Raw genomic sequence first — 27756 nt, 5'->3', positions numbered from 1 at the left:
AAAGACCCAGGTGCTAGTCAGAAAAAATTATATATTCCTGTAGAAATCTGACGCACACTGGGATTTATCAAAATAAAACTTGTTTTATTGGATCGACGTTTCGGTCCACACAAGGACCTTTATCAAGATAAATACAAAGTGCAAGTGTAGACAATTTTATAGACTCGCCCTCCAGTGAACCTTCACCAGAACACGCCCACATATCAAGTGAATATTTTAACCCTAGAAGACCCAAAAGTCCAGCGAACATGGATGGTTTTAACTTGGTCTGAAAAACAAAATGCATAGAACCATATAATTTAGTATATAAAAATGCATAATCACATATTATAAGTCCTCTTAAAAGCTGTAATAAATTTAGTGAAAATATTTTTCTTTTAAAGTGACATTGTAATAAATATGGTGTTAAAAGTGTCATAAAAATGCTCTAAAAACAATATCTAATAAATCCATAAGACATAAGCTGTTTGCATATAAATACATAAATACTATCTGTCAATAGCAATACATAAAGTGGTATAAAATTTATAGTTACTTATAAGAAACAGGTAAATGAGCAATATTCGTTAAGTCCTCTGGGGGCAATGGTGTTTAGCATTTTAATCCAATATACCTCCTTTTGCAATAGCATGCGATCCCAATCACCCCCCCCCCCCAGCTGGTTCGGGAACTAAATCTATGCCCATGAATTTGAATGTTGGGAGATTGTGACCCATTTTTAAAAAATGTTGTGGTAGTGGTAGATCAGATTTTCCAGTTTCAAAGGCTCTTTTAATAGAAGACCTGTAATTACCCATCCTCTCACAAAGGGTATTCTGCGTTTTCCCAACATATGTCAAACCACATGGACATGTTATGATATAGATGACATGTGTGGATGTGCAAGAAATGCGGTGTCTAATCATGATCTCTTTCCCAGTGTGGGGATGTGCGCGTGTTCTGGTGAAGGTTCACTGGTGGGTGAGTCTATAAAATTGTCTACACTTGCACTTTGTATTTATCTTGATAAAGGTCCTTGTGTGGACCGAAACGTCGATCCAATAAAACAAAGTTTTATTTTGATAAATCTCAGTGTGCGTCCGCTTTCTACAGGAATATATATATGTATATATATATATATATATATTTATATATGTATATATATATATATATATATATATATATATATATATATATATATATATATATATATATATAAATATATAAAGTATCTATTCTGTACTCTCTGCCAAAAGACAATTAAGTTAGAAATGTTGTATCCTTTTCTGGCTGTTCCGTGCAGGAGATCAAAGAGAAAATCAGGTCATTTCAGTAACAAACCCAGGACTGTGAGTTGAGCTGTCCAAATCGGTAGTGTCCCCGCGAAAAACATATCGGTAACAAACCTGGCACTGTGGGTTGAGCTGTCAAAATCAGTACTGTCCTGCAAAAAAAAGGACAGTTGGGAGGTATGCTCTAGAAACACTGCTGCTACAGCTTCTATTACTTGGTGGTAGCAGTCTTAGACTGATGTATGTCATGGTTTCACTAGGTGCCTCCTAATCCTGGCAGAAAATCTTCGCCTGTACAGTCCCCTCACCTTGTTGTGTGTTATACACTCATATCAGCAATGTGCTTGTGCCAGCAATTAGTCAGTATATGTTTATGAAATATGTCTTGCGGCTGCAATGGCTTCACTTCTACTTCTACTATAAGTAGAGAGACACTGATTGTATAACTTTTCTTATTTTTTGTTTCTAGTCTGTGCGAAAACTGAACTGAAGAGCTGCTGAATAAAAAAAGTGAAATAACTCAAAAAACACAAATAATAAAAAATGAAAACCGACTGCAAATTGTCCCAGAATATCACTCTCTACATCATACTTAAAGTTAACTCAAAGGTAGACTCAAACAAACGTGTAACTCAAACAACCCCTTTAAAGGAAAACTATACCCCCAAAATGACTACTACAGTTTATATCAAATTAAGTGGCATATTAAAGAATCTTACCAAACCGGTATATATTAAGTAAATATTGCCCTTTTACATCTCTTGCCTTGAACCACCATTTTGTGATGGTCTGTGTGCTGCCTCAGAGATCACCTGACCAGAAATACTGCAGCTCTAACTGTAACAGGAAGAAGCGTGGAAGCAAAAAAAACAGAACTCTGTCTGTTTATTGGCTCATGTGACCTAACCTGTATGGGATGTTTGGTTTGTTTGTGTGCATTGTAAATCCTGTGGATCCCAGGGGAGGGGCAATTATTTTTTAAAATGATTACCCAATGGCACATACTACTTAAAAAGTATATTAAGAAAATGGTTTATTCACATGAAGCAGGGTTTTAAATATGAGCTGTTTTATTTTTATAGAGACCTACATTGTTCATGGGGGTATAGTTTTCCTTTAATGCATTTAAATGTTCTGAATATGAAGATATGGGGAGATATATAGAGCAGCTTATACTGTGCCTAGCCCCCTCCCAATTCAAGGATAACCCTAAATTTGGATCTGGCAATTCATCAAAGCCTTGGCCTTTGAGATCTAAATTCTGCCAATTTACAGCCTGAGTATTTCCTCTGTCTTTTTTTTTTTTTTTTTTTGGTCTGTTAAACTCACTCTCCCTTACAGTGTAAATCTCCAAATATACATTTTAAAATGGTCGATGGAGTCCATTGCTAGAGCAGATGAGGGGTTCTGTCTCCTTGTGTGACACTTCCGTGTTTAGAAAGGACAGCTGGGATGAAGACTTCAGTAAAAATGGAATTCCTCTCTTCCCTGCCCCCACTGCTCCAACAATGGCCACGTTTCCTTCTGCCTGCTTACAGTCAGGCTGTGAAAGGCTCAAGAAGTTATGAGATACTTTTAAGCATTTATTAGTCCCACACTGAATGTACTGCCTTTAGAGCTGTCATGCCTTAGTCCCAGTGTTTAACATAACCAACCAGACCCAATCTTTTCTGTTAAACTTGTTGCCAGGATTCATTCAGGTAAACCTCATACTGTACTTAAACGTAACATGGTTTTTGTACAAATTAGGGGGATTTTTATAATGTATTAACAAGCATATTTTTAATCACTGTACAATAAAAGGGTGTGGACACCAAACTGACTATATTCAAAAGAGGGCCCAGTTCATTAGTGCTCACAATTTAAAGGGGAAGGTGTATGGTCTGTTTCTGTATTTTATTTGTGCAGTAATTACTGGATTGATGCAGCAGTGATACTAGATTTCCAATAATTAAATTAATAATTTAAACTTTTTATCTGTCTCCAGTAGGGTTGCCACCTCACCCTTTAATACCGGCCACGTATTGAATCCACATCCTGAATGGCTAATTAGCAGTTGAAAGCACTGCGTATCTTGTTGAATAAATGATGATGATGATGATTTAGATGCATGCTGCAGACTGAACTGATTTATGTGCAGCCATGCATCAAAATTACTTGCTGACTAGCCATGCGAGATATAAATTCAATATCTTACTGGTATTAAAGGGTTGAGGTGGCAACCCTAGTCTCCAGTGGGAGCCATTAAATGGGCCTACTTAGCTCATGAATACAGAGCCATGTGCAGTTATGCTACACTCACTAGTTTTAAAGGGGCAATATTAGCGACCAAATCTAGAATTCATTTTAGAGGGGTTCCGCCGATTCCCTGCACTTTTTGAAGATATTTGATATGGCAGAACTTAAAGTTGTGTGACTTTAGAGCTCTGGACAGCTGAATGTGAATATTCTTTGTTCACAGACATTGAAGTTATCACAAATGTGCATGTTATGGTTCTGATTCCATTTCTTATTCAGCCAAATCATAGTTGGTGCACCTTCTAGCCAATATGCACCTATATTCAGATTAAACCAAATAAATTGGGGCTTTTGTTAAAAAAAAAAAGTGTTCGTCTGAATGAATACAAATTCATATCTAATGCAGGACTGCTCAACTTTTTAAATGTAGTGGGCCAATTCATTTTCATGCCACGTGATATTCAAACTTTTATCAGTTTTTTTTATGTTATTGCTATCAAGAGTATGATGCACTTGTGTCTTACTATTGGTTTTTCCCACAATTCATATCCTTTAAACACTGTACAGGGGGTCATTTAACACTGGTCTTAGTTGCACTTGGGCAGTAAACAACAAAAACAACCAATCGGTGATTAGCTTATGTTTCAGCTAGTTGTAAGAAGGACAATTAAAAGCAAACATTTGATTGCAATCATTTTCCCAGTGTATCAGTAGTAAGCTCTCCACCAACCAAGACTTCCAGTTCCCACAATGCCCTGCAAGTTCTGTGATGAGATGAGAGAACTGACAGATGGAGAATAACAGAAGCATAAATTAAATACTGAACCAAACAGCTGACTGCATCCCAGCAATCAACAAATCTGTCATTATTCTCCTCAGAGGCGTATGCCAAACTTGCATGCAGATAATCTTAAAATCAATGTGCTTTAGGAACTACATGTTTTGTCCCTCTGTATATTCAAGACAGAGCTGAAAGGGAATATGGAGAATAAATACAGCAGTTCTAATATGCAGGGACTCAATAAGTAAATGACAAAATATCACATTTAATTCTCTTAGCAGACCTTGTAAATCTTGGATCAGCAAACTCAACTTATAAATGACTTATACACAGGAAGGATTTTCTTTACTTGGATTAATCCACTCCACTCGTCTTCTTCCCACAGATCAAGCCTTTAGTCTCCATGTGAACCAGTTAAATTCAAGTAAAGCTCACTGGCCTTTGCACTAATGCGTAACCCTTTAAACTGCAAATAGGTCAAGGAAGACATGTCTGTTGTCAAAAAGTCAGTTCAGTAGGGAGTCTGTTTCTTCTGGATGTTTTATACCTTTATACCTTCCTTATAGTAAAACTGCAAATACAATGCAATTGCTATTGAATGCCGTACATGAACTACAAATTATCAAGGATTGTAAAATAATCAGCAAATGTAATTGCAATTATAAGAAGTAATTGTCAGTTTCTGCACTGCGGGTTCTTAAAACAATGTAGTCGTCACATTTCCGGCCAATACCCCATTTCCAACAATGTTTTCTCACAGGTCTCTAACTTTCCAATGTTCTTATTTGCACTGCTGTTTCTGACTGCTGAAAAGTAAGAGACCTGTGAGAAAACATTGTTGGAAATGGGGTATTGGCCGGAAATGTGACGACTACATTGTTTTAAGAACCTGCAGTGCAGAAACTGACAATTACTTATTATAATTGCAATTACATTTGCTGATTATTTTACAATCCTTGATAATTTGTAGTTCATGTACATTTCAAGCCGACAAAGGGAACATCTCTTTTAATTATGACTACTATGGGTGTTGTTCATTGGTTTAAAATAGTTAATAACCGTAGCTTTTGCCAACAGCTTTACATAGTCCTCTATTATCCATGCAAATATTGAGAAGGAATGTTCTATACAGACCATGCGCTATGCCTTTATACTTAGGGACACATTTATCAGAATGTGAGATTAAAAATTACCACGGAGAACTCGCCTACTTTCTGTTCTTTCCTATAGGATTTTTAGAAGTGTTTTTATGAAAAGGTGATCTCTAACTCCATGTGCTGCTAGCCAAAAAACAAGATGATCTACATGTGTTAATACAGATTTGTATATATACCACATGTAATCAGTATAAAACTGAAAATAGAAATGTATTTTCTTTTTTTTTAACTACAACAAGTCTCTTTAATACAGCTCCATAAATACAATAAACTTTGAGCTTGTGCAATTTTGGGTTCATAATCTTGTGCATTACAGCCATTATACAGCCATTATACACCCCTCCTAATTAACAGCTTGTAAGTAGTGCAAAACTCTCCCCATAATTACCCAATCTGGCACATGAATAAATATAAACAAAGACTAAAACAAACACAGAAGCACCACTGCTGAGACAAAACAAAAACAAAATGCTAGCTGAGAGGCTTGACTGTATAATTAGTAAAAGTTAATAATAATAATAATAATAATAAAAACAAAAAAAAACACATTTGATCATTTTGACACTCATCCTTTCATAGTTAAAACACTGTGTATGCTTTTACAACAAAATAGATACAATTTGTTGATTTCTATCAGGATATACCTATATGTACAAAGCAGTCACAAGCATGGGATAGGAACTGCCATATTCATTCCTAGCACACACCATGTGGTTTCTCATATATGTCTGACTGAATTCTTTACAACATTACTTCTGTGGGTAGGAGTTTAGGCTCACATAGGAAACATAAGTTAGACTGAGTTACCTCCAAAATATATTGGTTTTATTGATTTTCACAACAGTGAAACTTCTCTTGTTGGTCAGTGTCTATTTTTTGCTTGTTTTGTTTGTTCATTTACCAACTCAGACCAATAGTAAACAGGTCATATAGCCCCAGATATTTGGTAATAACACCAAAGACCTGATAAAAAGAGTTCGATCTAGGAGAACATTGGGTAGTGTAAAAGTGTTTAAGTATAGGTATGGAATGCCTTATCCAGAAACCCATTATTCAGAAAGCTCTGAATTACGGGAACGCCATCTCCCATACAGTCCATTTTAAACAAGTAATTCTAATTTTGAAAAAAGGACTTCTATTTGGTATAATAAAACAGTACTTTGTAATAAATCCCAGCTGTCCTGCATGAATCCATATTGGCGGGAAAAAAACAATTCTATTGGGTTTATTTAAAGGGCAAGTCAACCCAAAATAAAATATTCTAAGCAACTTTGCAATATACGTGCATTACAAATTTTCTATGGTTGTTATTTGTATTGCAATTGCAAGCAGTGTTTGTTCCTTTCTATTCTCTGTCCTGATGACTCAGATTGTTGATACAATGTAAGACAAGGCAGCTGATTAACAGACCTGACTTTGCTGGGGAACCAGGACATTTGCAACATTGTTTAAAAAGTAATAACCAGGGGGCGTGGCCTAACTGCCGATGTAGAGAGACGCGTCTGCTCAGAGCTCCGGTGCAGTTGCTCCGTCACAGCTGATCCTGTGCCCCCACGGGCTACAAAATTTTCCCTGTGGGTGCCCGAGTGCCCCCTGATGCCACTAGATGGGAGGCGTTAAGAAGTCAGCCGAAGCAACGACCAGCAAGCTGGATAAATATGTGCGGCATCAGAACCAAGATGGCGCCCGCTTGTGTAGGACTGACCCGCCACCTCCACCCCCTCCTGATCCGGCCGGACCTGAGCCTCCTGAGCGACCAGAACCGACACTCCAGGAGGTCCTGCAGGCGATTCGGGATACTCGGACAGCAGTGGAGGTAAAGATTGATACTAGGGTGGAGGAGGTGAAGATTGACTTGGCGCTGCTCCGCCAAGATCTCCAAAATTTGAGGGAGCGCACAGCGGAGTCAGAGCGCCGGATTTCGGACCTAGAGGACGTTACCAGAGAGGTCCCACGCGCAATTGCAGATCTCCAGAACCAGCTGCAGCTATGTAAGACGCGGGCCGACGACCTCGAGGGGAGGCAGCGACGCAATAATATACGCGTTGTCGGCATACCCGAGTAACAGGAGGGAGCCACTCCTGAACTGTACCTGGAAAACCTCCTCAGGGACCACCTGGGGGCTGCTCAACTATCTCAGATGTTCCTGGTTGAGCGGGCCCATCGTATTCCATCGCGGCAACCGCCCCCGGGGGCTCCCCCGCGCACCATGATTGCCAAGATCCTTAATTACAGGGATCGCGACGCCATCTTGCGGCTGATGCGCACTAAAGAGGACCTCCACGTCGGAGATGCCAAGATTATGATCTATCCGGATTATACTATGGAAGTCCAGCGGCAAAGAGCCAAATATGCAGAGGTCCGGAAGAGGCTCAGGGATAAAGGCATTCTCTATTCTACGATTTTCCCAGCCAAGCTGCGAGTGGTGGACGGCAACAACACCAGATTTTTTGTGACGCCACAGGAGGCCATGGACTGGCTGGAACGGCGATAAGGCCCTCCTGCATCCTGCTCACCCCTTGGGGTGTACCTACCCTTGGGGGCTTCTGTCCACTCTTCAGATGCGGACTTGTGGCCTTGGGTTCGTGAGTATATACCCTCCTCCCGTGGTGTGCCAAGCAGTGTTCCTATGTACTGACCACCACTCATGTCTTTACTGGACAGTCTCTCATTGGTACCATCTGTTTTTCTGTGGGGACACTCACCAAAACCCGGAGGACTGGGGGCCCGTGCTTATGTTGAGTATTTTGTTTAACTACATAGTGTTTATGCTATAGTCGCCATGTCCCTGGCGCTGGCTATTGAGGTTTTGTTAGGGGTCGAGGCCCACCCCAGTTTCCAGGGTGGGCAGGGCGGGCTAGGGTGTTGTGGGTCTTCCCCAGGTTTTTCCCCCTTTCGCCCCCACCCTCTTACTTACTCGTGCAGCAGCGAGGTCTTGACATACAGTAGCATACTTCTATTTGACTATGGCTAAGGTTACTTTGGTTTCATGGAATATCAGAGGCCTTAATGATAAAATTAAGAGGGCACTCCTATTCAATGCATTGAAGCAATGGTCCCCGGCGATTGTATGCCTCCAGGAAACCCACTTAACGGGCCAAAAAGTCCTATCGCTGAAAAGGGCGTGGGTCGCTCAGGCGTACCACGCTACCTTTTCCACTCATGCGAGAGGGGTCTCCATTTTAGTCAGGAAGGGCCTTCATTTTTTGCTTCATCACATTCATGTGGACCACTATGGTAGATATCTTGTCATGCACTGTACTATCTACTCCTTTGAATTTATATTGATCAATCTATATGTACCCCCTCCCTTCACAACGGAACTTCTGGATACGGTAATGCGGAGGGTGGCGGCTCTTCCATTGGTCCCTCAGTGCTGGGTGGGTGATTTCAATAGCGGCATGACCCCTGTGTTGGATAGGCTTAATTCAGCTGATACTAAACCAACTAAATTGAAGGCCTGGTCGGACTCAATGGGGCTTCAGGACGTCTGGAGGGCCAGGCATCCTGGGACTAAAGTTTTCTCCTGTCACTCCGCCTCGCACCAAACTCTTTCGAGAATAGATATGGCCCTGATGTCTTCTGAGATGGCTAACAAAATTGGGCACATTCAGTATGGTGCTAGGTCCCTTTCCGACCATTCTCCCTTAATTGTCACTATACAACCTTATGCAGGGTCCGGGGATAGGAGGTGGAGGCTCAGCCCCTTGTGGCTCACGCACAAAGAGGTGGCGGAGAAAGTTTGCGAGACGGCAGAAACTTATTGGGATGAAAACCAGGGCTCAGCCTCCCCTTCTATGCTATGGGATGCGTTTAAGGCGGTCTCGAGGGGTGCCCTGATTCAATCCATTAGTAGAGTGAGGACTGAGGCCAAACGGGAGGTTCAGCAGGCATCTTGGGAGTTGGAGGCGGCGGAATTAGCGTATGTTGCGGCCCCCTCCCCTGACCTACATGAGGGCTTGATGCAGGCCCACACCAGACTGCAATGTAAAATGACAGCTGTTACCCAGAAAAAGCTACTATATGCTTCCCAGAGGGGGTTTGAGCAAGGTGACAAGTCGGGCAAACTGTTAGCCTATCTATCCAGAGTTACTAATCCACAAACAATCATTCACAGGGTAATGTCTGCTACCGGGCATCCGATAACAGATCCACGTGAAGTAGCAGACGTATTTGCTGAGTACTTTGCCAATCTATATTGTTCCCGGGTGTCTTATACTGAGGCCCAGCTAACAGAATTTTTATTGGATATTCCCCTGCCTACTTTACACCCTTCACATGTAGCGTTACTTGACAGTCCTATTACACCAGGTGAAATCCGCGAAGCTATAGCCTCTATGACTCCAGCCAAGGCCCCGGGTCCAGATGGGCTACCCTTGGAGTGGTACCGTACCTTGGGGGAGAAAACACCGGCCACACTCTGTGAAATTCTGAATCAGGCCAACCAAGCCAGTAAACTCCCACCCTCCTTTGCTAATGCGCTTATTGTTTTGATCCATAAGGAAGGGAAAGATCCGGAGCAATGCGGTTCATACCGTCCCATTTCTCTAATAAATGTAGATGCCAAAATCCTGGCGAAGGTGCTGGCGGTCAGATTGCAACAGGTTATTACTCAGTTAATTGAGCCTGACCAGACCGGTTTTATGCCCAAGAGGTCCACAGATGTTAATTTAAGACGGCTCTATTACAATTTGCAGGTCCCTCATGACAACCTGGGCTCCAGAGTGGTAGTTTCTTTAGATTCCGAAAAGGCATTTGATTCTATTGAATGGCCATACTTGTGGGCTGTGTTGGAGTCCTTTGGTTTTGGTAAACAATTTATTAAGTGGATCAAGTTGCTTTACAGTCGTCCCACGGCTCAGGTCTTAGTGAATGGCTTTGTCACTCCGTCCTTTCCTCTGGGCAGGGGGACGCGACAGGGCTGCCCCCTGTCGCCCCTCCTGTTTGCTTTGGCGATAGAGCCACTGGCCACTCAATTTCGCATTTCCACTAATCTCATTGGTCTTAAGTATGGCCGCATAGAGGAAAGAATCTCACTATATGCGGACGATGTATTAATTTATTTGGCAGACCCTGGTCCCTCTCTAACGGAAGTGTTAAACATCTTTGCCCGATTTACAATCTATGCCGGCCTCCGTATCAATTGGACTAAGTCTGTGATCTTTCCACTGGACCCGGGTTTAGACCCCCAGCTAGCGGCTGACTCCCGCCTCAAGTGGGTTGATTCATTTAAATATTTGGGGATCACCATTCATCTGGATCCAGAACAATTTGTGCCCTTGAACATTTCTCCCATTAATCATCAGCTAGCCACGGTGTTACAGGCTTGGGGTAATCTTCCTTTAACACTCTGGGGCAGGATCAATATTGTGAAAATGGTCTATCTACCCAAGTACTTATATCTATTTCATAACTCCCCAACGGTTATACCCAAGCAAACCTGTAAGGCCATACAGGCTCTGATTACCCCCTTTCTCTGGTGTAACAAAGCTCCTAGAATCTCGTCACTCAAGTTGATGGCCACGTCAATGAATGGAGGATTGAATCTCCCTAGTTTTCATGACTATTATATTGCTAGTCAGCTTAGTTATATTAACTGGTGGTTAACGCAGGATTTGAGTAATCCTAATGTACCTCTACAGGCCCGTCTAGTGGGATCCCTAGAAGCCCTTCGTAATTGCATCCTCAGGAAACCAAGGGACTCGCCTGCACTGCCCCCTTGCATGGTAGCCCCCCGTGCGGCTTGGTTAGTTGCTCTGAGAACACTCAAAATGCCATCCCCTATCCTGTCTCCACGGCTGCCTCTCTGGAGGAATTCACACCTCCAGCACTTCCTTCCATCAGAGGCCATGTGGTTCTGGGCCCAGCATAATGTCAAATACCTGGGGGATATTGTGTGTAATGGGAGATTCATGGATATGGTTCCGTTGAGGGATCAGATGGGCGTTCCAGACCTCCCTATGTACCGTTATTTACAGCTGAGGCATATGTTTAGGGCACAATTCGGGTCTGGGGAGTTGGTCTTGGGGGATCCTTCCCTTTTGGTCCAACTGAGGAAGGAGGACCCAGTTAAAATGGTTTCCAGGCTTTATGCCTGTCTGCAATCCTCCAGGTCCCCCCCTTTCCGCTCCCTTTTCAGTCAGTGGCAGGCTGATATCCCCAGTTTAACTGAAGAGCACTGGGAGGAAGTAACGGATAGGCTCTACCAATTCCTAATAAGCACCAGGGACAGACTTATTCAGTACAAATTTTTAATGAGGATTTACTTGACCCCGAATAGACTTCATCGAATGGGGAAAATACCCCTTCCATTGTGTAAAAGGTGTGGGGATAGTGATGGCTCTCTCTGGCATATGATCTGGACGTGCCCTATAATAGCTAGATACTGGGCTAAGGTGGTAGACTATATTGTTGATACGCTGCAGTTACCCCCTCTGAAATCACCGGAAATTTGCCTCCTGGGTCTGTTAGACGATATGATACCGGCCAGTAATACCAGGGTTCTGGTGAGGACATTGCTATTTTATGCTAAAAAGGTACTTGTACTGCATTGGATGGCCCCTGCTCCACCCAAGAAAGCGATCTGGTTTGCTTATGTTAATAAGATGCTGCCTCTAATAAAGTTGACCTACGAGGCTAGAGGGCAACCCGACAAATTTGGTAGGATATGGGGTGTCTGGATGGAGACACATATGTTAACTTTGCCATAACTGTGTGGTCCTTATATTGCTGTACTTTGACGGATTGTGATGTCATGACTGCTGCTGTATTATTATTTTATTTTCTGCTTTCTTGTATCTGTTCCCCCTTCCCTTCCTTTCTGTATTCCCCCCCCCCGTTTTTTGAAAATTCAATAAAAAGAACACCTGTTAAAAAAAAAAGTAATAACCAAGAATTAAGCAAATGCTGCTTTCAACAGCAAACATTTTTACAAATAGCTTTAAAAGCACTGAGAACGTGTAATTAAAATATATTGGAAAGTTGCTTAGAATTATGTTTTCATTTATTAGGCAACTTTTTATTTTGTGGTTGACTTGCCCCTTTAAGGTCTAAGGGTTTCTTAAGGAACTTAAGCTATGGAGATTCAAAACCCAGAATAATACAGTAGATCCCATACTTGTATGTACTGTATGGGCACATAGCTTAAAGGGGCTGTAAAGTAAAAAAAAACCACAATCTTCTGCACTTTAATTTATGCCGTAGCTCCATTTGCACAGACTGCAGCCTGCACAGATCTTAGATGGCCTGTGGCTGCTTTTCTTCAACATGATCAGCGCTCCTTCAAATTCCAAAGGGCAGGGAATTCAAAAGGGCAGGGAAGAAGAGCAGCCACCAGCCGTCTAAGGTCTGTGCGATTTTAGGAAGTCCACTGAAACTGAAGTGCACAAGATTGTGGTTCTTATGAAAACTGTGCAGATTTGGTAACTAAAGTTAAATATATGTTTCTTGTTAGCTGGGGACCTAATATTAATATTTTATTTTTTGACGTTGCAGCCCTTTTAATTAAAAAAGTACAGATTTTTAACATAGCCCAGGCTGTAATAGATGGGATTGTTACATATTGAATGTTCTTGTCCTCCTGTATAAAAGAACTCTTGAAAATGTGTCTGTAAAACACAACATTACATTTTGCACACACACCTCAAAGTCAAGCATTTTAATACTGCTTTGGCCTGTAACCAGACTATTAACAATCTGTTTCCATTTAAAGAAAATCCTTGCTTAATAAGCATAATCTTTCCTGAGGGATCACAAGGCTAAATATAACATTCTTTCTTCCCCATACATGCACCATCTTAAGTTTAGGAAAAATAAAAAGACCTGATACACTTTGCACCTTCTTCTTATGGGGACCAATAAATGTTTTTCCAATATGCCACATCCTTTTGATTAAAAAAACTATTAAAGGATATTACCAAGACAGAGAAAGTAGTAAGCAGAATTTGCTAAAGAAATGGTAATTGATATATAAATTCTTAAATGATAAGGCTACCTTCAAATATGTCTGGGACTGAATATATTGTATAATATATAGTTCTAATGGCTGCAGGAAGCTTGAATGTTGCTGTGGAGCTGCTCTAATTCCAAGGCTGGACAATGCTGTAATTCTGTGTAAAGAGTGACACCTAGGGGCTGGGTGGGTGTAAAGCAATTTGTCTCACTGTAAATGAAAATGAATAAGGGCAGCCAAGCATTCAATGTTATCTTTTTTTTTTTTTTCGTCTTTGCAGGTTGCTGTATTCTAGCTGTAGAACTGAGCACCAACAACCAAAATCCTGTGGTGCAGGAACATCAGAGTAAGTGACAAGTGTTAATAATTGAGTCATATCATATAAAGTGTGTTCTAATCAAGCATACAGATATTATGACGTTAATATCATGATCAGAATAAATTAGGGATGCGGCAAATCCACTGTTTAGGGTTAGGCCGAATTCAAACCCTAATTCGCATATGCAAATTAGAGCCAGAAAGGGTCAGAGAAAAAAAAAAGTCACAAGATTTTAAGGATTCAGTTGGATGGTCAGGAACTTGGATTTAGCTGAATTCAAATCTTGCTGAAAAAGGCGAAAAAATCCTGAACCAAATCCTGGATTTGGCCGATTTTAAGGATTCAGTTCAGCTAGGAACTTGGATTTGCTGCTCCAACAGCCCCACCTGCTGGTCAGTTTCTGACCAAGTAGTTAAGGAAGTTGTCAGGAGAAAGAAAGAAGCTGCTCTGATGTTCTTCTACTTAGGAAAGATTTGAGAAAGGTTGTTAATTGTTTTCGTGAGCAGAAGAACATCAGAGCAGCTTCTTTCTTTCTCCTTATAACTTCTTTGACTAATACAGGTGGCGCTGTTGGGACAAAATTCATTTGTATTATCAGCACATGTATCCCATAATATCTTGGAATAATAAAAAAAAAAAATGAATGTACATTTCTTAGAATAGCACTCTCATCAATTTTACATGCACTTATTTTAAAGGTTTACTTAACCTTCAAATAATATTCATAAACGTGGAATCCAGGTATTATGTGTTTATGGTTGAAGGATATTTATTATCTTAAAGGGATACTGTCATGGGAAAAACATTTTTTTTCAAAATTTATCAGTTAATAGTGCTGCTCCAGCAGAATTCTGCACTGAAATCCATTTCTCAAAAGAGCAAACAGATTTTTTTTTTATATTCAATTTTGAAGTCTGACATGGGGCTAGACATATTGTCAATTTCCCAGCTGCCTCAAGTCATGTGACTTGTGCTCTGATAAACTTCAATCACTGCTGCTGTACTGCAAGTTAGAGTGATCACCCCCCTCACCTTTTCCCCCCAGCAGCCAAACAAAAGAACAATGATAGCAGCTCCATAACACAAGATAACATCTGCCTGGTAGATCTAAGAACAGCACTCAATAGTAAAAACCCATATCCCACTGAGACACATTCAGTTACATTGAGAAGGAAAAACAGCAGCCTGCCAGAAAGCATTTCTCTCCTAAAGTGCAGGCACAAGTCACATGACTGGGGGCAGCTGGGAAATTGACAACATGTCTAGCCCCATGTCAGATTTTAAAATTGAATATAAAAACATCTGTTTGCTCTTTTGAGAAATGGATTTCAGTGCAGAATTCTGCTGGAGCAGCACTATTAACTGATGCGTTTTGAAAAAAACACAGGATCCCTTTAAGTTGAGAGGCCGCGTCATTGTTGAGCAGAGATCTGTTATTATAGTCGGTATAAACAGGGTTGTGTAGAACATAGTTTATATCAGTAGAGCACCCGGTTCTCACATTCTCTGGAAGCAAATATGGTTAATGATGAAACTGTCAATCTATTCTCCTTTCCAGGTGTTGAGTTGTCCTGTATAATTACCAGCACTAAAACAAATGATCCCAGAATTGAATGGAAAAAAATCAAGAATGATGATGCAGATTATGTATACTTTGAGAAACGCATCCAAGGTATATTTTATATATAAAAGCAACAAGTATGACTATATATAGATGTGAATGTATATAAAACTTTTTTACACTGTATATATACACTGTGTTGCATAATGTAAGGACCCAGTTCTATTGAAGGTAGTGTTTGTTTGTCCATTGCTATTTTCTGCCATGTTAGTTTTGACACTTGAATCCAGGGAGAGAGATATATATAGATATAGATATAGATATATATATCATTAAAAATCTATTCATAAAAACTGTATTTTTTTTTTTTTTTTTTACAGTTTTGTATCTTACGAGATGAAACATACACCGTTTTTTATGAATAGATTTTTAATGATATGATGGTGACACTTACTGGTCACATGGTATAGTGCACCTGTTAAACTTTTAAAGACTTTTAAATTATGCACTAATCAATTATATGTAATGAGATGGACTACTATTGGTCACATACTTAAAGTTTGATTGCACATTGAATGTTATCCTTGAAAAAGGTCCCTACACAAACAGTCCGCACTCATAGGTCTTTGGTGAAAAAAAACAAGTGTAGTTTATTCAATGTTTCGGCTCAGTGGTTTCACACACTCCAGTTAATCACTTGATTTAAATTTTATTCACCGCATAAAAGCAACTGACACAGTTACACAATTTTAAAACCAAATAAGCTCCAGCTAAGTGTTTCTTAATTAATCAGTTAATAAAATACTCAGTAAAGCTAATTATATAGCCACAGCAAATGAAAACATTTGTAGCAAGTGGGGCAGGTAATATCAGAAATAAATGTATATGGTTATGTACACAGAGCAACACCCAAATTTTTTATCGCTTATCCAAAAAAACAGCTAAAAGAACAGTATTCATTCATTCATTCCCCTTGGGGACAATGTATCCAGTGTTTTGATTCAAAAAGCTTCACATTGTAATAATTTGCGGGATCTGTCACCTCCTCTCCTAGGCATCGGAACATGATCAAATGGCATATATTTAAAAATAGCTAAATGGTGCCCCACCTTCAAAAATTGTTTAGCAACTGGTTTGGTGGTTTTCTTATCTCTATAAGCTACATTAATGGCTGACCTATGAGCATCAATTCGCAATCTCAACATCAAATCAGTTTTCCCCACATAAGATAATCCGCAAGGACAGGTGATTAAATATATATCTGTGTGGTCGTGCATGTAATATGGTGACGTATTTTATATCGATGGCCTGAGTGGGGATGTACAAAGCTATTGCCTGGTGTCCTATATCTACAGGACAAACATGTTGGACACTTATAGCATCCAAGTTTATTTGTGGGTAACCATGAAGTGATCAAACTTTGTTCTTTATAACAGTGTATAGGGTCTCCCAACACCAATAGATCACGAAGGTTCTGACCCCTCCTATAGCCCACCATAGGTGGATCTGGGCACACTTGACCCAATACTTCATCCGCTTGTATAATTTTCTAATTGGCTCTAAGGGCATTGTTGATGGAGGATGAGACATTGTTATACACTGTTGATAAGATCAAAGGACTCTTGTTACTTCTCTCTGTTTGTTGTATTGAAACTCGGCTTATAGCCTTAACCAATGCTTGATCTAGGGCCCTGCTTTTATAGCCCCATTGCAGAAATCTCTCTTTCATCTGAGTTAATTATATTTCTTATATATATATATATATATATATATATATATATATATATATATATATATATATATATATATATATATATATATATATATATATATATATATAAATACACAATGTATGGAACGCACAACCATAAGGCTATCGAAGTTGGGTCCAGAGCAACATAGAAAATAATTGTACAAATGTGCTGGTGTCGGCACTCGCAGAAAAAATAAATAAAAGGAGCAATAGTGCTGATTAGATCAGGTTTATTTTGTCCAACGTTTCGGTTCTATACTAGAACCTTCCTCAAGGAAAACACAGGTTTATTTTCCCACTTTCCAACAAACACTGTTAATAATGCACAGACACAGGGGTGACCATTGAATCATACAAATAAAACATAAAATAAAACCTAGCCCACTGGGCACTACCTTCACACTTTGAAGCAGTCCCTGACTAGACTGGGCCCCTTGTGGACAACCAGCACAACAAATAGTTTGGCTCACCCCTGTACTCACAGGACTTTCTCCCAGGTAATATTCAGCCTCCTGGCTTCCTCACTCTCTTCACAATAATCTCTGTGAGAGTCACAGGCTCCCCCTGCTTCTTGCAGTAACAGGCAGCACCCCCAGCTCCTCTGGGAGTTCCTCACACAGCCAGGTCTCCTACCTGCTGTGCCCTGTTGAGAGACACACTCTCCCATTCCAATTAACTTTAAATAGCCTTTCCACAGGACAGCTTTCCTGTGGAAGGTAAACTCCAATCTCTGGACTGGCTGTATGGAATGGAGTCCCTGGCTACTAAAGTCTTTAAACAGAGCTCTGGTTCTCTCTTTAATAATTCCCTTCCTGGAGCCTATCTCAGTACCTGGGGAGAAATTAAAGGCTAGAGTGACCTTTTTCCACCTTTTCCTAGTCACTCTACCACAATATATATATATATTTAAAGTGAATGCTAGTAGCAGCGTCTTTACAAATCTTGATATAGATATATATATATATATCTATATCTATAATTATAGAGAGAAGACTGCACTCATAGGGTTGTTTTTCTGACAAAGGGCCCTGTCCCATCTATCCTATATCACATTTTAAATATAAAACAGCAGGCATATCCTTTGCAAGCCCTACTTATCAGTCTTTCACTTACTACAGGTTTATATTGTGCTTTAAAGTTTAGGTTTGGTCTTTAAAAATATTTAATAAGTATGCAGTGCCTTTCTTGGTTATAATACATATAAATAGTTTCTAGATGCTGGAGCACGTAAATTTACTGTTTCTTTAATTATCAACATTATTTATTTTGTTCCTTTTCCTGTTACAGGTGAACTAGAAGGCCGAGCTCGCATACAGTCAAAAAGCTCTCTCTTTATTCAAAATACCAGCCGAACAGATAACGGGAAGTACCGATGTGAAGTGGCTGCTCTTGAGGATGACAAAAAGATATCAGAGATTTATATCTCCTTGACTGTACAAGGTGAAGAGCATCATGACATGACTCACTGAGTTCTGTAGCTGTAACTCTTTTGTAGAATACCTTGTACAAGGGAAATATCCCTTTTCATTTTTGAAATTCTAGATATGGATACAGCATTAACTTTATGTTCTTCTTTAACGGGGAAATAACCCCTAAAATTGAATATGGCTAAAAATGCCATATTTTAAATACTGCACTTATAGCAGCAATGATCCAGGGCTTCAGATCTAGGGCTTCTTCACAGGGGGTCACCATCTTGGAAAGTGTCTGTGACACTCACATGTTCAGTGGACTCTGAGCAGCTGTTGATAATCTAATCTTAGGGGTCATCGCAAATTATCAATCAGAAATTTAAGTTGGCCTATAATATAAGATGATTCTACAGGGCTGATTATTAAATTCTGATAGTTTCACTGGTTTCTGTGCTGCCGTGTAGTAATCATCTGTACTAATTACTTATTAGCTTTATAATGTGACATTTATATTCTGTGTATACTGTATATTGTTTGTGGGTCCCTAAACTCAGTAAGTGACAGCAGTACAAAGCATGTGCAGCGAATCAGCAGAAAAGAAGATGGGGAGCTACTGGGGCATCTTTAGAGAGAGAGATCTTTACTATAGCCTACTTCTTTAATTAGGCTTTAGTTCTCCTTTAAAGGGGAACGATTGTGAAAATGAAAACTTAATATAAGCTTCATCATGATTTTCTAAATATAATTAATAAAAACTTCTAACCTGTTTCTAAAATAATTAAGTTACTGTACACTTCCCCCCCCCCCTCAGCATCTGTCCCTCTTCTCTCCCTCTTCATGCAGGAGTTGGGAGTCAGATTTTGATTGATGATTAGGTCTGATACAGCTTTTGGCAGAGGGCTCCTTTTGCCTAGAAGATGTTTTAGAGCTCACTTTGTGCCAAAAATCAGTTATTTTGTTTGTACTGCGAAGTATATGCACAACTTACACTGAATAGAAGTTGCACATGTCATTGATGGTGTATCTCACCTTGTGCAAAGTATGTAAATTACTCCTTTACTGAACACATTAGAAATAGCACAATATACTTGTAATTAAAGTCATATGAAAACGTTTGGGAACCCCTCTCAGCCTGCATAATAATTTACCCCACTTTCAACAAAAAAGATAAGTGGTATGTTTTCATTTCCCAGGAACATCTAAGTGCTGGGGTGTTTTCTCAACAATTTTTTTTTAGTGAAGCAGTATTGAGTTGTATGGAATTAAATCAAATGTGAAAAACTGGCTGTGCAAAAAATTGGGTACCCTTGTAATTTTGCTAATTTGAATGCATGTAACTGCTCAATACTGATTACTGGCGAAAGGTTAGTATAGCAAGTTAAGCCTTGAACTTCATAGGCAGGTTTGTCCAAACAGGAGAAAAGGTTTTAAAGGTGGCCAATTGCAAGTTGTGCTTCTGTTTGACTCTGCTCTAAACAGTATCATGGTTTAGGGGAAGGCTACAGCTATCTCAGAGGTTCAAACTGTCTGTTTCAACTGTAAGGAATGTAATCAGGAAATGGAAGGCCACAGGCACAGTTGCTGTAAAACCCAGGTCTGGCAGGCCAAGAAAAAATAGGAGCGGCATATGCGGAGGATTGTGAGAATGGTTACAGACAACCCAAAGATCACCTCCAAAGACCTGCAAGAACATCTTGCTGCAGATGGTGGATCTGTACATCGTTCTAGAATTCAGTGCAATTTGCACAAAGAACATCTGTACAGCAGGGTGATGAGAAAGAAGCCCCTTCTGCACTCACTTCACAAACAGTCGCTTGTTGTATGCAAAAGCTCATTTAGACAAGCCACAGTCATTTTGGAACAAATTGCTTTGGACTGATGAGACAAAAATTGAGTTTGCATGGAGGAAGAACACAGCATTCCAAGAAAAACACTTGCTACCTACAGTCAAATCTGGTGGAGGTTCCCTCATGATGTGGGACTGTGTGGCTAGTTCAGGGAATGGGCCCTTATTAAAGTCAAAGGGTTGGATGAATTCAACCCAATACCAACAAATTCTTCAGCATAATGTTCAAGCATGACAATGACCCTAAACACACTTCAAAATCTACAAAGGCATTTATGCAGAGGGAGAAGTGCTATATTATGGAATGGCCATCACAGTCCCGACTTAAAGGGATACTGTCATGGGAAAAAAAATGATTTCAAAATGAATCAGTTAATAGTGCTGCTCCAGCAGAATTCTGCACTGAAATCCATTTCTCAAAAGAGCAAACAGATTTTTTTATATTCAATTTTGAAATCTGACATGGGGCTAGACATTTTGTCAATATCCCAGCTGCCCCTGGTCATGTGACTTGTGCCTTCACTTTAGGAGAGAAATGCTTTCTGGCAGGCTGCTGTTTTTCCTTCTCAATGTAACTGAATGTGTCTCAGTGGGACATGGGTTGTTACTATTGAGTGTTGTTCTTAGATCTACCAGGCAGCTGTTATCTTGTGTTAGGGGGCTGCTATCTGGTTACCTTCCCATTGTTCTTTTGTTTGGCTGCTGGGGGGGGAGGAAGGGGGTGCTATCACTCCAACTTGCAGTACAGCAGTAAACAGTGATTGAAGTTTATCAGAGCACAAGTCACATGACTTGGGGCAGCTGGGAAATTGACAATATGTCTAGCCCCATGTCAGATTTCAAAATTGAATATAAAAAAATCTGTTTGCTCTTTTGAGAAATGGATTTCAGTGCAGAATTCTGCTGGAGCAGCACTATTAACTGATTCATTTTGAAAAAAAAATTTTTCACCATGACAGTATCCCTTTAAATATCATTGAAAATCTATGGGATGATTTGAAGCAGGCAGTCCATGCTCAGCAGCCATCAAATTTAACTGAACTGCAGAGATTTTGTATTGACGAATGGTCAAAAATACCACCATCCAGAATCCACACACTAATCAAAGGCTATAGGAGACGGCTAGAGTCTGTTACATTTGCAAAAGGAGGCTCAACTAAGTATTGATGTAATATCTCTGTTGAGGTGCCCAAATTTATTCACCTGTCTAATTTTGTTATGATGCATATTTACTGTTAATCCAATAAACTTTGTCACTGCTGAAATACTACTGTTTCCATAAGGCATTACATATTAAAAGGAAGCTCAGCCAATGATAAACAAAACTTCAAAAAATTAAGAGGGGTTCCCAAACTTTTTCATACGAATATATATGTTACCCCCTGCTCCATTCTTTTCAGCCTTGCATAGTTTCTTTGTTTACTGCAGATGATGCTACAATGTTTAATATTTATTAACAAGGTGCTCTTTTACCTTTCAGTGAAACCAATGAGTCCACAATGTAGGGTTCCAAAAGCAGTCCCAGTGGGCAAATCTACAGTCCTTCACTGCCAAGAGAATGAGGGCTACCCAAGGTCCCTGTATCGCTGGTACCGCAACAGTGAAGCTCTACCTGATGACTCAAAATCCAGTTTAAAGTTTCAGAACTCATCCTTTACACTTGATCCTAAAACAGGTATTCTGGTAAGTTACTAGTACAGATTGTAATTGTTGTATCTGTTTTTATATTGTCTGCTAAATATTATGTGTGCAGTGTAATCTGGAAAAACCTAATATAATTATGGTTTTTATTAGACATTTACTGCAGTGAACAAAGGTGACATGGGACGTTATTACTGCATTGCAAGTAACGATGCTGGGTCGGCCAAATGTGAGGAGCAAGAGCTGGAAGTCTGTAAGTTATCCAGTGTCTGATTTAATTAACCAGTTACAGTAGCTTTACATATGTACATACTGTAACTGTTTACTTGGACAATGAAGTGTATGTGTGCTTTGCTAAGTTTCTGGCTTTGTTTGTCAGGGGTTGTTTGTTGCGTGGTTCACTGTATTTACGGTATTAGATCATTATTTTACATTTATCTTTGTCATAGATGACTTGAATATTGGAGGCATCATAGGAGGTATTCTTGTTGTACTTCTTGTACTGGCACTGATAACAGGAGGTATATGTTGCGCATACCGTAAAGGTTACTGTACAAGCAGCAGCACATCCAGTGGGCAGAGGTGAGTGAGGGTCTAAGTCTGCAGCATATATGGGATTCTTGGTATGGTTATATTGCTCAGTAGAATTGATTTATTCTTACATCTGCTCATTTCCTTAGCTACAAAAACCCAGCAAAACCAGAAGGTGTCAATTACATGAGGACAAATGATGAGGTGGGGTTTTTTTTATTTTATTATATTTGTTCTATAGTACCAGTATTGTCTAAAGACATTTTCTAGAGATGCTTATCATTTACAGTCTCCCGTACTTTTGTGAGGCTTAAATTTTAGGAGAAGCCCATGGACTTCCAACTTTGCATGGGTTAAGTTTTTCCAGTTTCTTCACAAACATTGGGTGATCATACAATCATGGCAAGGGGGCTGATTTATGAATGTTACTTCTGAATAGCAACCAATTAGTTATTCATTTAAAATAGTTGATACAAGTTGCAAAGTAAATCAAAGGCCTGATTAGTTACTGTTGGCAAAAGCATTTGTGCACAGTATCACCTAGAGCAGGGATCCCCAACTTTTTTTACCCGTGAGCCACATTCGAATATAAACCTAGTTGGGGAGCAACACAAGCGCTACAAATAGGGCCGTGATTGGCCATTTGGTAGCCCCTATGTGGACTGGCAGCTTACATGAGGCTCTGTTTGGAAGTACAACTGGTTTTTATGCACCAAATCAGGAATTGAAAAATAAGCACCTGCTTTGAGGCCACTGGGAGCAACAGCCAAGGGGTTGGGGGAGCAATGTGTTGCTCATGAGCCACTGGTTGTCTTCTCTTATCTTCTAGGTCAGTGATTCCCAAAGTTGTGCTCACCTTTAACAAAAGGATTTAATTACAGTTTATGCAGGGATGCATTCAAAGAAGCAATGACCCTTAAATATATTTGATAGCGCATTGACATTTTGTGCATAAACCTGCTTTAGGGTAAGGGCACATGGTCAGATTCAGGGAGATTAGTCGCCCCGGTGACAAATCTCCTTTTCTTTGGGGCGACTAATCTCCCCAAACTACCTTCCCGCCAGCTAGAATAAAAAATCGCCAGCGGGTTGGCACTCACAGCACTTCGTTTTATAATGTTGCCTGAAGCAAAGCGCCAAGAGTGCCATCCCGCTGGCGATTTTTCTTTGAACCCGAAGGGAAGGCAGTTCCGGGAGATTAGTCGCCCCACAGAAGGGGAGATTTGTTGCCGGGGTTTCTGGATAACTGATCCCATATCTGTAATAACAAGGTACTGAAACAATATGTAGCTTTATAGTAATAGAGATGCGTAAAAAGCACAAACAATGCCCAATATCGATAAATCTGCTCACTTGCTTTATAAATGGATGAATGCATGTCAAACTTACTGCAACCACAAGTAAATGTATACTCGGTCCAACTGACCCATACTTTAATAGCAAGAGCCATTGATAAGTTTTTCACCACAGTTACCCTTTGATTAATTTAAATATTTAAGTCTGGTGTTGATTTCATAACTTCTAACCACTTGCTTCTCATCCAGGGCGATTTCAGACACAAATCTTCTTTTGTCATATGAAATGCTGTGATGCAAGGAAGGAGTTTTTCCCCGCCACTCCTCTCTTAACATCTGCACTGCAAAGGTAGAAGGACAGAACAAGAGGATATGAACTCAAAATATTGCCAAAGTATATAACCAGTCCATCCTCAGAACAGCTCTTCCCTTGTGGCTTACAGAGACTTGGGGATATTCGGCTCTGGTTTCTGGAGAAACATTATAGACGGTTGAACAAATGAGCCAATGCCTTCATGGTTAAGTACTGGCCTTTTCATTTTCCATCAACTGTATTAATAAGAAGATCACTGCCAATTATGGTTGCCACCTGGCCGGTAAAAATTATGGTTGATCCCAATGTTATTGATAGGGAAAAAAGATAAATATATAGGAAGGCCGGTATTTTTTTTCCAAAAAAAGGTGGCAACCCTACTGCCAATACTGAAATGCCGTTGAACATTCAGACAGCAGATACTGTAATAGGAACTTGAGCATTTTTTGCCTTGGTTACATGGCACAGAGGCTTCTGAAACTGGCGTTTCTTCAAACATCCATTCCTTAAAACTGACACCAAAGCACATATAGCTCAGCTCTGCCATTCAGCATCTAGCCTACAAACACTTAACCCCCCAGTGTTATACTTAAGGATTTGAACGTGTGTTTTGCTGCATTTGGAATTTTCCTTTCCAAGGCATTTTGTTTTTAAATAGCTTTTTGTGTGGATCTGGTCCGACATTAATCATATTATTTTTGTTGCTATTGCTTCGGAGGGTGACCAATTTTGATTATGCAGAAAATACCCAATCTGGATTTATTCTTCTGCACAAAGGAACAACAACAACAAAGGACTTTGAGATCACGATATAATGGAGAAGTGAGCATCTTTTATATTTACCCAGCAGTTAAAGGCCATGGAATGTCCCATCTGGCAATCTTTAATGTTTTGGTTACTACACATTGAAGGCTTTGTATATTGTGGTAAAAGGCTGGTCCTGTTTATTGTGTACTCTAATAAGTAGTATAAGGACAAGAATGCAATTTTCAGGATATAATCAGGTTTTGATAAAGTTTTTTTTTTCCCTATACACATTTTTGGAATAAGTATAAATATAGAACAAACCAGTAGTACCTCTAGGCCATTGAAGTGCTATATTTGTAATGAGTTAAATTATTTAATGCTGTATTTGGACACTGTCGGCTGCATACAATGGTAAATTGTATATGTTTTTATCTCATTCTACAAGTACTAACTTGGATGCTTCAATAGGAATGCATTACTCTTAACTGCTTCTCAGCACATCAGAATGAATGAGAGAAACTATGCCTATAGGCCTGTGCTGCTGGTATAGTCTGCCAATAAACTCGGTCCGTTTCTTCATTTTAAAATAACATTTATAGCCAGGTAGAAAGCAGCACTCAAATGAGGCAGTTTATATTATAGTTATCTATAGAATACAAATGAAATGCCAACTAGAATTTCACCACGTACAGTCTATGATGAGTGCTAAGACTACAGACACACAGTAAGATTTGTTGCACACGGTAGTGTTGATTTTTTTTTTTTTTTTTTAAAGGAATGACCATATAATATACTGTTGAGCTGTACTGGTAAAACTAGTGTATTTGCATCAGAAACACAACTATAGTTTATATAAAAAAAAATTGCTGTGTAGCCATGGGGGCAGCCATTCAAGCACAGGATATATAGTAGATAACACAAGTTGTAGAATCCCATGCTACAGAACCTATGTTATCTGATGTGTATCCTGTGCCTTTTCTCCTTTTCAGCTTTGAAAATGGCTATACACAGGTGCGCTCCGCCAATGAGGCGAGCTGAGGCGCTCGCCTCAGGCGGCAGCGCCAGATAAGTTTCCAGGGGCGGCAAAAAGCCGCTCCTGTCACTTTAAAGAGCCGAATTTCCGGTTTTGAAACCGGAAATTCGGCTTTACTAGTGCGAGAGAGCCCAGTTGCGCTCTCCGCACTAGTGTTTCTGCGAGGGGAGGGGCGGCATTTAAGGAGCCGCCTCAGGCGGCGTCTTCATTAGAATCGGCGCTGGCTATACAACAGCTTGCTTATAAAAACTATAGTTGTTTATAATAGTTTATGAAGCAAAGACACCAGTTTTACCAGTGCAGCACAACCGTATATTATAATTTCATTCGTTTAAGACACTTTTATTTATTGGTGTTACTGTTTCTTTTAAACACAGGCAAATTATCTTATGGGTGAATGAGAGAACTGCAACAGTTAGCATGGTCATTATTAGACTTGCACACAGAGAAGAGATAATAGAAACACCTGCTTCTTTAGCCCTCAAGAAGAAGAGCTCAACATATGTACCATTATGCATTTTATGTTTCATTTAATATCAGCAAACTAGCACATGGTTCTTATACTGCAGCTTCCTCCACTGTAAGAAATGGCAGAACAGTTTCATTGAATCCAGATAATGCAGAACCCCACCTATCAATCAGGAATATCTCCCTTTAACAAAAACAGATTTAACATAAGATGATCTACTGCATGGCACCTGTTAAAGTACTTAAAGGGCACCTATTGGCCGAAAATATTATATCCCTATACCTCCGGTTAACTTTTTATTTATTTTTTTGTATTACAAAAATTCCCCCTGAGAGGGAGCTCCCAGTTCAAGTGCCATGTTGGGGCACACATGCTGCAACGTGCTCATTATTTCTTTTTTTTAGAAAAAAAAACTACAGTTACCCCCAAACAGAGTGCTTGCTTTATTAGCCCAGACCTTTGGCTGGGGCTAATTTTCGGCCAACAGGTGCCATTTAAGATGCAATTCTAAAGTTATGGCTCAGAAGCCCAAAACAGGTCACCAAGATCCACTGTGATACAGCGGAAATTTCTCCTACACAAAAAATTGCCAAGTGATAATAAAAGGTGATATCAAGTGTGTAACAAAATTAAAGGGAAACTACAGTTTTATGTATGTTTATGATGGGTATAAAATGAAAAATTCTGCACCGGTAAGGTATTAAAGCTTATGATTTCTTCTTTTCCCTCCTCCGTCGCTACTCATTGGTAGAAATAGTTGAGTTGAATGTATGCTTTCCTAACTGTTATTTTTTAGAATTGTTGCCAGGCCATAAAGCAGCTTGAGGATGACAGAAGGAAAAGGCTGCAAACTGGCACAACTAGATGATCTTTCCTACTCACACAGAATGCAATGACTTTCTAAACTAGTATGAGCCAGTAAATGGGAGGGGCCGGGTAAAGGCTTACCATTAAGAACACACCACTAGTTGTCCCAATCACTGTAAAATATGTTGGTATATTTTAGTTTTTCACATAATTCAGCAAATAATGCCTTTTTTGTAATTGCTTTCTGTACAGGGGTTTTAAAGGGGACCTGTCACCCTAAGGAATAATTCCAAATAATTTATTATGTTACATTTTTAAAAATAAACTTACACTATATACATTCAAATCATGTTTCATTATACTCTTTGAATACACAGGCAAACATAATTTTTTGGAAAACTATCAAGGCAAGCTTTGTGCCAGGAGACCTGTGACCTATGCTGTACAATTATAGAAAGTGAGGATAGTGTTCTGGTACAGACATTACTAAAGCTTCCTATAGAAGAGAATGCCAAGTAGGGGCTAGAGTTGAGAGGAATTCCACAAACTACCTGTAACTGCTACTAGCGGAACATTAGTAGTGTAAGCAGCAATATTGCTCCATAAACATACTGTACAATACCACCTCTCC

The 27756-nt window shown here is 39.7% G+C and overlaps 1 protein-coding gene across 1 annotated transcript in view; it reads left to right on the top strand.

Annotated features, from left to right (window-relative positions):
• The window catches only part of jam3.S (junctional adhesion molecule 3 S homeolog), a 44614-nt gene extending 18717 nt beyond the window's left edge, over positions 1–25897 (top strand). Inside the window, exons 2-9 of the mRNA XM_018227682.2 lie at positions 13679–13744; positions 15276–15389; positions 18319–18471; positions 21770–21972; positions 22084–22183; positions 22380–22512; positions 22611–22665; positions 24006–25897. Of these exons, the coding sequence (XP_018083171.1) occupies positions 13679–13744; positions 15276–15389; positions 18319–18471; positions 21770–21972; positions 22084–22183; positions 22380–22512; positions 22611–22665; positions 24006–24041 (860 nt within the window). The 3' untranslated portion in view covers positions 24042–25897. The remainder of the gene's footprint in view (positions 1–13678; positions 13745–15275; positions 15390–18318; positions 18472–21769; positions 21973–22083; positions 22184–22379; positions 22513–22610; positions 22666–24005) is intronic.
• The last annotated feature ends 1859 nt before the right edge of the window (positions 25898–27756 follow it).

This window comes from Xenopus laevis, chromosome 7S (assembly GCF_017654675.1).
Source record: "Xenopus laevis strain J_2021 chromosome 7S, Xenopus_laevis_v10.1, whole genome shotgun sequence".
Lineage (NCBI taxonomy): Eukaryota > Metazoa > Chordata > Amphibia > Anura > Pipidae > Xenopus > Xenopus laevis.
The sequence above is the reverse complement of the archived record's forward strand: the minus strand, read 5'-3'. Positions and strand labels throughout refer to the sequence as shown.